The sequence below is a fragment of the Euprymna scolopes genome, chromosome 28 (genome assembly GCF_053919585.1).
Source record: "Euprymna scolopes isolate OS-2025 chromosome 28, ASM5391958v1, whole genome shotgun sequence".
NCBI lineage: Eukaryota > Metazoa > Mollusca > Cephalopoda > Sepiida > Sepiolidae > Euprymna > Euprymna scolopes.
The window spans coordinates 54,586,987-54,604,305 of NC_136509.1; the positions used below are offsets into that span (position 1 = coordinate 54,586,987).

The following is a 17,319-nucleotide window of genomic DNA, read 5'->3' on the forward strand; positions in this document are numbered from 1 at the left end:
ATCATAAAATGGTGTAGTTCAAATAAAAATAAAAACAAACGTATTTTACATTCATAATGTAAATATTGAATTAAATAGTTTATGTATCAAAATGTTATGCTAAACTGAATCAGAAAATAGTTTTCAAACGATTCAATAATTCATAAAAAAATAATTTTCCATAAAATTGTAATCATCTCCCTTTTTTGTGTTGGATTAGATATTGTTGTAAATCATAAGAATTACTATTTTTGCTTATTTAATAAGAATTTAGTAGACAAAAAAAATGGGTGCACTTTTTCTCTAGGACTCTCTGTTCCAATAATAAAGCTTGTTTTTGCTGCAAGTGAACATTAATATATAGCCAAATTATAATAAGTGCTTTTTTTTGGGAAAAAAAAAAAAATTGAAAGAAAATATTTAATTGTACCAAACATAATTCAAAAAGAAATGTTACAGCAAACAAAACTAAATTTGAGAGTGATGTTTTTTGTGCATTATAGATCACTTGTTTACTCTCTAGAAATTGGAAAATGATCATGAAAGAATCAAATGCTCACCTTCTGCAGCTAATTGGTAATTTTCCTGCTTCAGTTTTTCAACCTGTTCTTGCATTTTCAAATTCTTCTTCTTCTCTGTGTCCACTTGCAGTTGGAGTTCATTGTTAGGTGGGTTGCGTGTAGGTGTGTCTTTGCTTTTAAAGCTGCTAAACAACCCACCACACTGAAAATTAGAAAACAATGTTATATTTTGAAAATTTTGAGACAAGGATTGATTATTTGAAGTATTATTCTCATACTGATTGTTTTATTCACATTTTGGTTGATGTAACCTCTAAATTTTTTCAGGTGCATCTTGTCAAACCTGGAAATCTTTATGTTGAATTCAGAAACAAATTTTCAGCTGAACCAATTATTTGATCTATGAAAATATTCTCATTGTGATGGTTATGCTGAGGTAGAAATGTTAATTCATAATATTCTTAGTTTTTATAACCTATAATAAGTACTGAGCCATCAACCTGCAAATGGCTATCACTGAGAACTGAGTGTTAACCATTGTTTTTTAAATTAGGTCAAATGTGCATGGAGACAATTCAAGTATGAATTTGGGGAGCTTTAAACTAATTTTGTTTAAATGTATAATAATAATACTTATTACTATAGAAATATTTTTCTATGAAGAATAAATAGTAGATTAGAACACCAATAATAAAATGCAATACAAATAATGGTAAAAAAAATCATAGTAAACCAAATAAATATGATCAGAGGTTTTATTTTTTTTTTTTTACTATCACTTCTATGAAATAAATGTCAGCTTTGAATTATTTAACATTTTTTAAACTATAATAGATTTTAAAACATTGAAGAGCTGACATTGCATTTTTTTCTCTTATTTTTAAATCTCTATATTAATAAAATTGTGTGACCACTTTTCATCTGTATATTTTTTATTACTGTAAATTTAATAATTAAATATAATCATTTTTTTTTTATTTACTATTAATTATTTATGGAAATTAAAAATGAAATAGGACAACATACAAACGAAATTTTAAAAGTCCTGTTTAAAAAATAATTTAATTATTAAATTAAATCCACTAACATGGTTTTTGGTTCATCATACATTTTAACAGTTTGTTAATAGATGAAAAAAAAATGAATACTGTGTTCGAAATTTGGAAGCATTTTAACAGTTAAAAATCATTCCTGGCTTTAAAATTCTGAACAAATTCTCATTTCTATTGAAAGTTTTGGATGCTATTTCAGTGCAATAATTATATCAACAGAGATTAAAATTACATTATCATAACAAAATTATTATTTTCTTTTTTTAAATTTGGTCTAAGTAATAATTTATGAAACACATGAATTAAACAAAAAAAAAAAAATGCATACTCAGCAAAATGACTCCCTGAACAATGCCAGGTAAATACAGTTAGGTGTTTTCCAAATTAAAGTTTTAAACTTTTTCTAATAGAAACTACCATTCCTCCTTGTCTCTCTCTTTAATCTTTTTGAATGATTCCTCCATCTTCCATGCCCTTTTTTCATAGCAAGGGATAACGAACAAAATGAAAAATTAGTTTATTTACATGAAAATTTAAATTATAAAAATTAAATAATAAAAATGGTAATATGAGGACATGGAGTGTGAGCAGGAGTGCATATGCACCACTGAAGACATTTTATACTTAGTTATATTTTGTTTTTTGAAAGATGTTAAAAAAATGAAGCACAAATAGATTTACCTTTTTCTTTTTGGTATTCCCATCTTTAATCAAGGCTTGTAAATAATCTATCAATTTCATCTGCTGACCCATCATGTTTTCAAAACGATACTTTTCCAGACAATAAGTGCTCTGCAAACAAACAAATGAAGTTAAAGCAAGAGAAAAATAAATCAAATAAAAAAAAAAAAAGACTTTAGTAAATTATCTTATTCATACAGAATCCAACAATATCAAGTTTTTAAGTTGATCTTGCATTCCTGTGTCTGTACTTTAATGAAATCTGATGAACTCTGAGCACTTGTACCGCCATGACGTACATACTCTCAATTAACTCGACAAGCAGTTAAATCCCACTCCTTCAATATTGAGATCCCTAGATGTCAGCTTTCTACTGTAATAGTTTCTTCCTTTGGACTGTTGGACTTTGGAATTCCCTCCATGTTTCCTGCTTCCCTAACTGTACTAATCTGCAGAAGTTTAAATGTAATGTGAACATCTCGCTGCTCAATTCTCCACAATCCCTTGTTAGACACGATCCCGACTAATAGCTCCTTACATTTCAAGTGGCAATATTCCTTGTTTGGGGTGAAAAAAGTATTTTCTGAGTTTTAGCTAAATGCACAGACAGAAATATGACTTTTTTTTTATGCAGAGTGTTTCTTTTGGTGGCGAACTTTAAATTGACAACTATTTTCTTGATAACTATTGATTATTTTGAATTCAGCTTGGTTTGATAATTGATCAAGAAGAAACTGACACCCAAGCAGCATTTGAAAATTGCAAACGATACGATTAATTTACATTTGATGAATAATTTCACAAAACGGACTGTTAATTCGTCACCTTGTTTGTGTGATTTAACCCCGTACGATTTTCTTTCGAGATACGTAAAGTCCCACATCTACACTGATAAACCAAACACAACAGACCACTTGGAAGATAACATTCGACACATTTTTGCTGAAATACAGCCAAATTTAATGTATAAAGTTTGTGAAAATTAGGTCTTAAGATTATGTCGTATACAGGTAAGTCACAGGGCTATACACCCTAAATTATGAATGCCAAAAGTTAATCTTTGGAATAAACTACATATTTATATAATAAAAAAAATTTTCTGTAATTTATTTTAATTTTAAGTCTAAATGAAAAAAAATACCCTTTACAATAGATTTTACATCTATTCTTATATCTCATTTACTTTTTAATTATATTCTATTATATAAAGAAAAGTTTTCTGTATGTCAAGCGAAAAGTCAACAACTACACAAAATACACAACTAAGCTGACCTATTTTATTTTGGCATTGCCCCAGGGAAAAATATGGACATATTTTTTATATGTATTTGTTTTTTCTTTTGGGGTGAGGGGGGATCAATAAGAACAGAATTTAATTTAAGAGAGCCAATATTTAGAGTGATTTTTAATGTCATTGTGTAGTAATTTTTCAATGGTTGTTTTCAATTGCCACAGAAAGTGGAAGAGGAGAAAGGAAATAAATGAAAGGGGGAGGGGACAGGGAAGGTATGTAAAGAGAGCTATAAAGAGAGAGAGATAAGTTTTAAAAGAAGGACGTTGCATACTTTTGTTTTTAACACTTTTATTTTGTTGTTCACGCTTCTAGAGAATGTTATGTAACCATGTTTTTATTGTACGAAATTGTTTTAAAAGCTTTTGTAACATGTTAGTTGTCATTCAATCATATGTTTCTATCTAGAGTCATTCCTTTTTTTTCTTTCTTCTGTTAAACCAAGTGTTCATCGTTGTAAGGCAGGTGGGCGGGTCAAACATAACTGAATTTGTTGTTCGTTAGAAAGTTTCACTCAACTTGATTTCATTATATTTTCTACTACAAAATTTCACCGAGTCAAATTAATTGATTCTATGTCAATCTGATTTTATATAATTTGAAAATTAAACCTATTCAAATTACTGAAAACACTATTTTCGTTTATTCATGAGTTAAAAAAAATGAAGTAAAGAATGAAGTTGAAAAATTTTTTAAAAAATAAAATACCCCTTTTATTCTTAATGTACCCATATCTGTGCGTGGCGTCGCCAAGCTAATCAAGAACCTTGATTCCAGTAAAGCAACTGGCCCTGATGGCATTCCAATTATAGTGTTGAAAAAGCTTTAACCAGAACTTGCCCCCATACCTACAAAACTGTTTAAGCATTGCCTTAAGGAGAAGTGCTTCCCAACACGCTGGAAAACTTCATCAGTATGCCCTGTATTTAAGAATTCAGGTGATAAGTCGTCTCCCTCTCAGTACAGACCAATAAGTTTCCTGTGTGTCATGAGTAAGCTGCTGGAATCCATATTAAATAGAGAAGTAGTCAACCACCTCAGCAGAAAAAACCTTCTTAGTGACATGCAATATGGTTTCCGTTCTGCCAGATCTACAGCAGAAGTGCTAACAGTTATATATCATAGGATTAGTGAATCTCTCGACAAAGGCTTCATTTCTAGGGTAATTGCTCTTGACATATCGAAGGCCTTCGATAAGGTATGGCATAAGGGCCTACTTCACAAAATTTCCAGCTACGGTATAACTGGAAATATTTTCTCAATCATTAAATCGTTTCTCTCATAAGAGTAGTGGTTGAAGGGCAGAAATTAGAAGCCCACAGTATTAATGTGCTGGAGTCCCTCAGGGGTCCATCCTGGGCCCAACTCTCTTCCTGATCTACATCAATGACCTCCCTAAACACATACTTAAATCATTCGTTGACATCTATGCTGATGACACGACCATCTATGGCAACACATCAAAGGCTGTAAATGACAAAGTTCTCTCTGATTCTCTCTCCTCTGATCTTGAGCACATGGTACAGTGAGGGAAGAGGTGGCTGGTTACTTTTAATGCATCTAAAACCAAGCTCCTATCTTTACATTTATCAACGCTCTGATCCCCATCTGGCATCAATTGAAATGGATGGCTCTCGTTTAAGGGAAGCTCCATGTTTTGATAAGCTTCTGGGCTTGACCTTTACTCCTGACCTGAAATGAACACATACATCAAGTCAGTTGCCAAGGTCGCTGGAAAAATGGTAGGATCCTTCTACCGCTCCAGAAGATATCTCACTGCTGATGCAATTCTCTATCTATATAAAAGTCAAGTATGTCCAAGGATGGAGTACTGCTGCCACATCTGGGCAGGAGCTGCTAAAAACAGCCTATCCTGCCTTGACAGAGTACAAAATAGGCTTCGTGGCTTAGTGGGAAATGCCCTTTTCTCTTTCCTGCAACCTCTCTCTCACAGGAGATACATTGCGAGCCTGTCTTTGTTTTATCGTTACTTCCATGGCAGATGCTCGTCTGAGCTCCAATCTCTGGTTTCCCCTCGCCAACCTTTCACGATAAACACCTGTCTAGCTAAAACCACTGTCAATAATTTTCCCCATTCTTTATCTGTGCCAAAACCAAAATGTAGATTCCATAAACAAAGCTTCTTTCTTAGACGTGCACACCTGTGGAACTTTCTTCCGTTTGCCTGTTTCCCACCTGACTATAACCTGGATGTCTTCAAGTCCAACATAAATAAATTCCTGATGAACCGCCCCCTTAAGACACTTTATGAAATCTCCAATACTAACGATTACTACGATACTATCCCAGTGATTACTGTACATGCAATAACCCTTATCCCCAAGTGGCTTCTGGGCCTTGATAAGTGGTGACTACCTTGTTAAAAATAAACAAAAAAAAAACTTCACCATCCATTCATTGCTAAAAAATATTGAAAAATGTTTTCAGTTGTAATTTAACTGCTATAAGTCAGTATTTGTTTATTTCATTTTATAAGTTTCATAAAATAATACGATTCACAATTTTCAACACCTTTTTCCACCTCGAATAAAATGTTTATTTATATAAGATTTTCATCATGCTTTAGTTTAAAATTAAATCAAAAACAAAAAAGTATTTAAAAAATCTAACAAATTTTAAAACTAAAAATTGCAATCTAAAATATATACTTTTTAAAAACATTTCATTTTCCTTCTTTAATATTTAACAGGTCTCATTTTGAATTGATTTTAAGCTTTGATATAATTTTTATCATAAATACTGTTTACAGGAAGTGAATTATCTGGTTTAATTCTAAAATTATGCAGCATAATCACGCTGACACACTAGTTCTGGTAATTTCTGAAAGATAAGCGATGTTGAGCCTGGTCAATACTAAAATGGGAATACCAGATGTATTTGCTCTCCGTTTATCTCAACATGGTTTCCAGTCGTCCTAAATTTCTTGCCACTGGAATTAAACAGTGCAGATTCAAAAAATGTGTGGTTGGAAATTGTGCAATCCTTTCTTCACGGTTACATATTCAGTCGACTACAAGATTGAATTTAAAATTATATATATATATATATATATATATATATATATATATATATATATATATATATAATATATATAATTATGTATATTATTATATAAATTTAAAATTATATATAGAATAAAAAACAAACAATGAATTCATATATAAAATTACTTTTTTTTAATTCAGCTGACTGACATAGCAAAGAAGAATTTTAGTCAAAACAAATGTTATTTTATTTTATTTTTTTACTATTATTGGGTCACCATTCATTAAGGCCAAGAGCTTGATAATAAGGTTAACGAGACCAGCAAGCACTATAATCTATTATGAACCAGATACCATATTTGTATATTGACAGTCCTTAAAAGATATTTGAGTTGGTTAAAAATAAGTGTCATAGTGTGAATGAGACATTTACATACCTGTAACAATTCCATAACTCGTTCTAAATCGACTTTCTCACCAAAGATCATCCCAAATTTATCCATGGTTTCTTGCCAGTTATCTTTTATTTTACGATTCTCAGCTCGAAGCGCTTCTAATTCTATGGCCTGTTTAGAGCACTGAAATAGAAATAGACGAATGAAAACAAATGGTAAGACAAAGTAAAAATTATAAACAGAAAGAAATGTGGAGAATAGAAAGTATCACAAGGCAGCATATATGTTGGGTGATGATGCTGCCATAAGCAAACCTAGTATAGAATAAAATAAAACATAGGAACCAATAATTGTAAATAATAGATTAGAAGACCAGTCAGACAATTCTAATATGAGTAATATATATATATATATATATATATATAGTTCTATACTAATAAGTAATAATCCGACACATTTAGACAAAAATCAGTTTAAGATTTTCAAAATTCATAAGAATTGTTCACATGATCTAATGGTTAATGACTTTGGTACATAATCAGTTCTAAATGGAAATCTTTTAAAGGTTAAACGTTCAATCCTTACTACAGGCAATAGTAACTAAGAACAATATAAAAATTAACACCTATCCTCGATCATGGCTGATAAAATGGGAAAATCTATCCCCAGAAATAAAGAGTTCACTTTAAAATTTGGTATAGTTTTCCAAGCTTGAAAAAATGCATGCCAGAGCTAATATATCGAAACACTGTGAAAATAATGAAGATGAGTATAGTAGTTCAAATACTCTAATACAAAGAAAAGAGATCAAATCAGTAAACTGCAACATGGCTGCCATGAACTCATATACATTTCTTCACATGCAACTTCATTTCTCACTATTATCTATGTGTAAATGTATCCACCATGATTAAATAAAAGCTAAGAATTGATGCTTTAACATATGCTGTAACTGTACCCTGTTTTGAATACAAAACAAGGTTATAACTATAAAAAATGTCCAGTTATTGAATCTATTTAAAGAAATTACCAAAGAAGCAAGTAACAGAACTTCAATCATATCAATGATAATGCCTACAATTTTAGCTCTGAAATTATTTATGTCAAATAAGCAAATTAGCCGATTATTAATTAATCAGCCTTTAATTGATTGATTGATTGCCTGGCCAATTAACAGGTTTTCTAATGCCGATTTATCAGCAAATTTTGTTGTCATAAATGGTACTAATACTAATTGTAAATGAAGCCAAGTTAACTCCCTTTTTTAACTTGCCAGTCAAAATTCACTGAATTGACATGCATTGTTTACGCCATACTTTCAAACAACAGGCATGACTCACTGCTAACATGTAGCTTTTTGAGACTAGGCTAAATTTGAGACAAACCTCCAGTGAAACACTAAACTACTATAGAATCACTATTAGCCAAGAAGACAATTTGGGATATTTATGATTGCGGGTGACAAGATATCCATTATATGATAGGAGAAATGATAGCTGTTGATAATCAACCATATACTATAACATCTGATATTGGATTTAAAAGACGTTTGTAAAACTTTGTCCAAATTACAATATTCCATCATAAAAGTACTTCACTGAAAAAAAAAAATGATTTCATATATATATATTTACAAAAGTAAAATCAAAAATTCAATTGTCTCTTGATAAAATTAGAAGCATTTCTTTGACTACAGACATTTGGACAGTTACAACAACTAATGCTTCCTTTCTGAGATTGATACGTCATTGGTTTTCAAATGACTGAACAGTGCAGAGTTGTGGTGAAAGTTGTTTCATTCCCTGGTACAAAAAAAGGTGTAAAAATAAGTGAAGAATTACAATGTTCTGGATGAGTATAAAATCTTCAATAAAATTTTCTTAGTCTTGCAGGATTAATGGGCAAATAGGGAATGTGGTTTAGAGTCACTATCATGCTCCATGCACGCATTGTAACTCAATAAATGACTCCTTATTTTTCAACAGACTGTGAAGAAAATCATTACAGCTAAAAGAAATATAGTCTCTCACTTTAATCGCTCTCCATTAGCAAATTAATTGAAATACAAGATCAGCTTAATTTGGAAAAAACAAACTCGTTCAAAGGTGAATTCAACATATGTGCTGAAAAAGAATTTAGAACAAAAACATGTGATGATGTTGATAAGATTCCTACCTTAAAATAAAAAAAAATGTCGAGTTATTGAATCTATTTAAAGAAATCACCGAAGAAGCAAGTAACAGAACTTCAATCATATCAATGATAATACCTACAATTTTAGCTCTGAAATTATTTATGTCAAAAGTTGTCGCATCTAATTTCTGATATTTTTGATTTTAGTGAAATCCTTACAATGAACAATTCACCGAATCAATGGAAACAAGATTTTCATCATATCTAAATAAAAACTTGTGTCTACTTTCTTTGGTCCAAGACTCAAAATTAGAAAAAAAAATGATGTGAAAAACATTAAGAATTATATTCTACATCTACTTTCTACTGATGATGATGAAGCAAAATGAGGGTGCACTTTTTCAAGCTTTGCTGAAAGTCAAGAAGATCAAATTTAAAGTAAAAGTGTATCTCTTTCAAGTTTATTTGATGAATTAGCTTCAAATAAACTTAACAAATTCAAACTAAAAGCAGGTAGAAACTAAGTTAAATCTGGTGATTAGAACAGAAATAAAAAATGCACAATCTAAACTCAAAAAGAGTAAATCCCTTATTCATAAGTGCACAAAAGAAGTTCATTATGTAGCTTTACAACTACTTGTAAGCAGTGATGACTGAATTAAGTGCTGGAAGAAGGAGATGTTTCCACTGCTGGATAAACTGGCTTAAAAATATTTAAGAGCACTACCTTCATGTATGGAGAGTGAGAGGCTCTTTAGTACAGGTGGTAATGTATATGAAACTATGAGGAACAAACTGTGTCCTGAGAATAGAGAGACTCTAATGTTTCTGTATTACAACTTAAGCGTATTCAACTTTAAATACCGATGAGAATATGGACTATGAGAGGAGAAGAGGCAAGCAGCAAGAATAGAAGAAGTAGAGCAGAGGTAACTACTGCAACATGCTCCAGTGGAAGCAGAACTTCAGTTTATAGTTTTCATTTGAGATTTGTTAAGAATTGGAATTTGTTTGTTTGTAATTTCTTATCTAGTTTAAGTATACTCATTTAAGAATTGGAAATTGTACTTTGTATTTTATAATTTTATTTAATAAAGCAAAAAAAAAGGCAAGAAGCCATAATCCAGCCAGACACAATTAGCAGTTGCATAAATGCGTTAAAGCTATCTGATGAGTCATTGGCATTGCTAAAATGGTTTAAACTTAATAGGAAAGAGAAAAGTAATTAATTGACCGATTACCTGTCAATTAATTGGTGCACCCCTAGTTATAACAGTTATACATACATAGTTATATAAATTATTAACATTGCTTGGCAAATTTTTTACTTTTATTTAGTTATATTGCCTTTTTCTTAAACCAAATTAGTATTATTTTGTTAAATAGGATTTTGGAAGTTAAATTATTACAGAAGAGTTTCATCATTAAATTATTACTTGAACTATAACTTATTTTGTTCATGTTTTAATTCTTATTTACAAAATTATTGGATGCAAACAACTCCCAAAACATTCAAACTGAGGATTTGTTAAGAATTTTAAAACTAGAAATAACTTAACTGACAGTTTAAATGCTTCCAAATTTATTTTAAATTTTGATAAGTCACAAAGTAATTTGTTCTTTTTGTTTTCAACTATTAACAAAAGATCAACATCCCTTTAACAATTCTAGTCTGGCATATTTGCAGGAATTTTTCATAGCTTTAAATTTTCTAACAATTTTTATTGAGAAATGTTTAGAAATTCATGTTAATTTGATAAAAGAAACCAAACTCATTTATATATTCTTCTCTCTGATGCGTTTAACTTTATATAGAACTCATTGACTTTATTTGAAACAATTTAAATCTTTGGAATTTGAATATTTTTTCTAAATTATATTCAAATAAGGGGGGGGGAAACAGTTAACATTTAAAATATTTAAAAAAATATAATTTAATAATAATAATAATAATAATAATAATAATATTCTGTGGAAATTCCAGTTATGGTCTTCATCTATGTAATTTACTGTTAATGGTAATAGTTACCTTAAAAAATAATAAATTGTCACAACACACAAAAAATAATTAAAACTAATTGCAATTGTCAGCTAAATATTTGGTGTTTATTTTGAATTACATTTCATTAGAAAAACAAAAAATACAGAAAAATCTTCATGATGTATGTAGTTGTCATGGAGCAAAGATGTCATATTCCAAAAATGACATTAATTGATCATGTAAGTTTACTTCTTTTTTTTTTTATTTTAAGAAAACCAATTTTCTGATTTTTAGTGATTAAAAAAGTTTTAACTATTTTAAATACAAAGAAAATTTAAAATTTTCCTTAAATTTTAAAATATTCTAAAAAAATGTGATGTCTGCCAGTCTGTCTCGCTTCCTTCATAAATTATTCTCTTAGTTAATAAAAAACAAACTATTTGATCAATTTATGTAATTTTAAAATATGACATCTTCATTCCATGATGGGTACGTACATCATAAAGATTTTTCTGTGTTTTTGTTTTTTTAATCAAGTGTAATTCTAAACAAGCACCATATGTTATTTGTTTATAGTCAATCCTAACTTCTGGCATAGCTGCTACTGGAAGCAGTGACAAAGTAAATCAGTTCCTTCACTTTTATTGTTCTTCACTATTTCTATTGTGAAGTGATTTATTGATATAAAAATCTATAAGAAAAGGACATTCTTGAAAAGTATACAATAAAAATTAACAAAATTATCTAGTTAAAACTAACACAATTAGTCTTTGCACTTTCAATAATAAAAATAAAAAAGTTTTTATTTTATTTGAAATTTTTTTAAGAAATGTTTATGAAATTATGAATATGCGTTTGTTTTTTTTAAATTTAAAAAATAAAAGTTTTTATTAGAATTTATATAATAAAGATTTGTTTGTGAAAGTAGAAAAATAAAATTATTGAAATCAAAATAAAATTTCAAACATCATAAAAAAAATAGCGTATCCAATGCATAATATTTCAAAAAGATTTTTTTTAAATGTTTCCAATAATTAAAACAAAGTAAAACTAATTTTAACAATTCTTAATTAAAATAATGCCGAAAAGTTTTTTCAATGATTATCAAAACAAAATAAATAAAAATCAACGTAGAAGGTGATAGTGCACATACAAATGTGAATTATCGATTAACAGAAGAATAAGTCTTGATCATGGCATGATTTTGTGTAAACTAAACAGTGGAAAGTAGATAACTGAGAATCTAATTGGTTGAAATACTTACAAGTTCTTTTAGCTGAGACTCATATTCTTTGTTATCAGACAAAACCGTTTCCAAATCTTTTTTCTCGTTGTTCAATTTGGAAACTCTTTTCTCTGCTTCAGCCAACTGACAAAAATTTTTAAAAAATAAGTCATAAAGATTCCTTGAATAAGAGAACAAAACATTAGGTAAATTTAAAGCTTGCAGCTTAGGTTTTTTCACCAGATAATTTTTTTTTCTTAATGAAATTCTATTTCTTTGCACTTGAGCAAATTGTAAAAATATCTATGAAATAGTAATTTAAATTAGACTTTAGCATGGAGGGATCACTTTCTTATACACACACACACTAGCAGCATTCTCTAGGTGAAGGACTTGGTGAAAAAATTCAAAATATAGTAATGTTTACAATTTAAAAAAAATGGAATTTAAAAAATTCATTTTGGTTTTTCTTTATTTTAAATTTCAATACATATTCAATTAATGTGCATTTATCAAAGTTACATATATGCAAGAAACACAAACGTAAGGTATTGCTTGATAGCTTTATTAATACAGATATTTAATGGAGAATGATTACCCACTTACAAAATAGGGAAATTACTCAAGTCTGCATTCTTGAAATTAGTCTTATTAAAAAGAAAAAATGGTTGCAACCATATTTTATATTTTAGAAATATTAAATTTTGTTTTATCATTCTAGCATTGTGATTTTTTCTTGAAGAAATTCTGATAGATTCAAGCTTTAACAAAAATTAACATCCAAGGTGGAAATAAACAAAACCTAAACTTTTGATATGTATTGAGATAAAAAATGAGAAATGGTTTGGTTGCTTGTGGCATATCAAATTATTTAATACTGAAGCCAATCATTTTGGTAAAAACTTTCATGCTTTAAGTTCTTAATATCTTTAAAGATGTGTAGATTAGTTTGCTTTGTTGGCATATATTTCGCTAATAAATATTATGCAAATGATAGATTCTATTTAACAATTGGGTACTAGTTTAATATCAATATACAAATGCAAACCCAAGTACACCGAAGAGAAAGAACAACAGCTTATCAAATGAACCCTTATCAGTTACAGCCTAAATTAACTCTGGTCATTGAGCCATGGGTTCTTAACAATAGAGAATAATCTACTATCTTTGTTATCATGAATAACCCTAACTACCAAGAAATATTTCTTCAGCACTTAGTAGACGAGAATTACTACTTTATCAAATAACTGTGAAACCAAACAGAACTATTAACATCCCTTTGTATGAGCAGATAATTATTTCTTCCATTATTTTTTTTCAGAACACTGACATCAAAGTCTCATTACTGCTGCTACTATTATAAAGAGTTTCAAACCCCAACACTACTATTACTACTGCTTCATTAAAATGTTGCGAGTCAAAATAGAACTTTCATTAACTCTTTTTTTTAGCTGAAGACCATTTTCTTCCACCATTATTAGAAAATAAATGAAGTATTACAATCAGTTAAAAGTTCATTCTGTGTTTGTTTGTTTTTTTTTGTTGTTGCTATACATTTATTAGTAATATAAAAAATTATAAAAGGGATAAAGGATCAAACCTGGTGGAAGCATTTATTTAATTTCTTTTTTGCTTCTTCAAGACGTTCCTGAAGTGTACAAATTTCCTCTGTGTATTCATTTTTGCTTAAATGTAATTTTTCTGCCAAGGAGGATATAATGGCTGTGTCTGACTCTCTGATAAAACAGGAAAACAGAATTGAACGTTAGTCATAATTCAATGAATAGTTCAAAATTTCTTGATATAATAGTACTCAGTAACTACAATACTATTCTAATTTTATATCATGCAGTTTTTTTGTTTGTGTGTAGAAAGTATTACAAGTTTTAGTTAAAACAAACAATTATTTTTTTTTTTTTAAAGTTTCAAATTCTACAAACTTTTGAATCGAAGGAGGCCAATGAATACTTTAAAGACTGAACAACTTTTGCTGATTGCTTCTTGAGTGTGGCTTTGCTTTCATGTTAACATTTAAAATGGTTATCATTTATATAAAGTCTTTCCACTAAATAAAAAGCCAACTACTTATTTGTTTTCATTTATAAGGCTGTGACAACAGCATATTCTTTTCAGTTTTAACTGTTGAGTATATATCCATTAATATCTTTTTTTTTCATATAGACGGATGTGGTTCTTGGTTGATGTGTGTCTAACTGTATCGGATATATACCCGAGAGTCAAAAGAATGAAAAGAATATTCTATTGTCACAGCCCTATTCATTAAAACTTAAAGTTCTTGTTCAGAATTCCTCCTACATTAAAAAAAAATTAAAGAAAAATCTGTATGATGTAAAATACCCATGAAAAAACGAAAATATATTCCAAAAGTCACATAAATTGACAAAGTAGTTTTATTTTTTATGAAAAAAAATCATTCTTAAGTGATTAATGGGAACTCATAGGCATAGTAAGATAAATCTAGTAAGAATTATTGTTGAGGATATTTATGGTAACATTAACTTTAGTAAAATCCTATAAAATATTGATTAGCACCATTTCAAAACATATTGCATAAAACCAATGTTTTTATGAAAAAAATAATATTTGTTTCTCTACGCCAGGGAGAGATGAGAAAAATTAAGATTGATTAAAAAGGTTTTAAATTTTTTTCAAAATGGCAGGCATTACAGTCACTCCTCAGATACTATTAAAATTTGATTTTCTTATTTAAAAATAAAACTACTTGATCAATTTAATTGATTCCAAGATTTTTGGAATATGATATCTTTATTACATCACAGGTATATACATCATACAGATTTTTCTTTATTTTTCTTTTTTAATATAAGGGGAATTATAGACAAAAACCCAACTTAAATTATTTTTTTTAAATATCGAAACACATCAGCAGGTTTTTGAAAATATTTGTTGACAGTATAAAAAAAAAAAAAAAAAAAAAATTTGATATTATGCAAACTAATGTAGAAAAAGAAATATAAAAAACGAAAGTAAGTTACCTGGCAACCATTTCTGCTTCAAGTTGATGATCAATATTTTTTCTTTCTTCATTACGTTGACTAAATGCTTTCTGATAGTCTTGCCTAAAACAAAAAGGAATACATCTTATAAACGTACACATCTCTACACATGAAAATAAACATATGCTTGTACAATATAAAAATCAATATGTCAACAGTTAAAACATTCACATAAGTTTCAATAAAGGTTAAATATTTTAAGGAGTCTAAATTTAAATTTTATTGCAAATCCATTTAGAAAAAGGCAAAAAAGGTCCAGACATTTAAATGATTGTTTTTATTGGAATTTCCAAGATATAAATCATTCACATTTTTAAATAAATAATTTGAATTTATTTTGAGTTGTTAAATCCATTTGATGTTTTAGAACTATAGCTATTTTTAGTAACAATGTTCTATCAACAGTTTTTTTTTAATTATTATTACTGGATGTAATATTAAAATTATTATTGCATAAAATCTGATAAAGTATACAGATAAATGAAAAAAAAAAAAAAAAAAAAAAAAAAAATGGACAAACCAAATATTCAAATCAATGCATATAGTGAGACTTTTTTCATATTTGGTCTTATTAAAGACTTCCTCAGAAATAAGTGGAAAATGTTATTTTTGCATTTTTACAAAAAATGAAAGACATTAAAATGAATGGAAAAACAGAAAAGGAAGAGAAGCAGACAAAAGATGACAAGAGAGGTTGATTATATGTTATTTTCAAATTTACAAGGTGACATGGAAAAAAAGGATAAAAAGAAAAGGTGTTACTGTTCTGTGCAATGTCTTTTTTAAAAACTTATATTTAAAAAGAATGAAATAATAATAATAATAATAATAAATTACTTGTGTATGAAAAATCCTATGTTTTAAATGTAGGTATTTTAAAGCAATATGCTCTATAAAAACAACATATGTCAGGAAATAAACATCACAATTTTTGGAAATAATGTTTAATAGAAGGCTAAAATTTATAAAATTCTCCAAGGGAAGAGATCTATTAAGGGAAAAAATCTATGAAACAGTAATTAGCTTTCTCATAAAAGAAAAAATATTTGGAATTATACCAAATACAAAAATGGTAACATTAACTTTAGTAAAATCCTATAAAATATTGATTAGCACCATTTCAAAACATATTGCATAAAACCAATGTTTTTATGAAAAAAATAATATTTGTTTCTCTACGCCAGGGAGAGATGAGAAAAATTAAGATTAATTACTTTATTAGAGAGAACAGTGAAATGTTTTTTAAAAGGTGAATTAAAAAAAATAATTAAGAAAGCGGATGACCCCCCCCCTCCCAAGAGGCATAACAAATCAATACAATAAACATCAGATATGCTTGTTAATTATTACTTACGTCACTCTGTTCCATTCAACTTCTTTTTCTTTAAATTGTTTGATAATTTTTTCGTAGTCCATCACTTGGGATTCCATTTCTTTATAAATGTATTTCATGCTCTCAGTCGTCTAACAAACAAAAAAAAAAGAAAAGAAAAAGATTTATTTGTGGACAAGAAGGAAGAACTAGATACTTAGCAGATTGGGATAGGGAGTGATGTAGATGACAATAGTATCTTATAGTGTTTTTTTATGAAAGAGAAAGGAAAAAACAGATTAAGGATTTAAGGAAGTACAGATCATGAAGAAATGTTTTTTTGAAATACATTCAGATACTTTTAGGGACTTAATTCCTTAACAAATTACCTAAGGACAATAACCTTTCAAGCTAAGTGAGTTGTATGGAGTTAACCCCCTTAGCTTTCTGTTTATCACTTCTGGACATCGAGGAGTGAAGTTGGCAATTTGATCACAGAAATGTAAAGATAACAAAAAATTCATATTAAATACATTTGTACTGATTTGGGTTTTACTAAAAATGTACAACCAAAATTATTCCCGATCAATGTACAACTGACTGCTCAGGTTGTTTGTCATACAGAAACAACGTGTAAAGTTGCTTCAATCAGGAGAAGCCAAATCGGACATTTGCTTGATTTTAGTCGTATATAAGGCGTAAAAAT

The 17,319-nt window shown here is 28.7% G+C and overlaps 1 protein-coding gene across 4 annotated transcripts in view; it reads right to left on the bottom strand.

The window, feature by feature from the left end:
• The window catches only part of LOC145249633 (citron Rho-interacting kinase-like), a 384,140-nt gene that overhangs the window by 85,585 nt on the left and 281,236 nt on the right, over positions 1-17,319 (bottom strand). For all 4 annotated transcript variants that reach the window (XM_080111385.1, XM_080111382.1, XM_080111384.1 and 1 more), the window contains 7 exons: positions 16,656-16,765; positions 15,281-15,364; positions 13,864-13,999; positions 12,303-12,407; positions 6,967-7,107; positions 2,234-2,344; positions 540-702 (listed from right to left, as the gene is read on the bottom strand). In XM_080111385.1, coding sequence (XP_079967511.1) covers positions 540-702; positions 2,234-2,344; positions 6,967-7,107; positions 12,303-12,407; positions 13,864-13,999; positions 15,281-15,364; positions 16,656-16,765 — 850 coding nt within the window. The remainder of the gene's footprint in view (positions 1-539; positions 703-2,233; positions 2,345-6,966; positions 7,108-12,302; positions 12,408-13,863; positions 14,000-15,280; positions 15,365-16,655; positions 16,766-17,319) is intronic.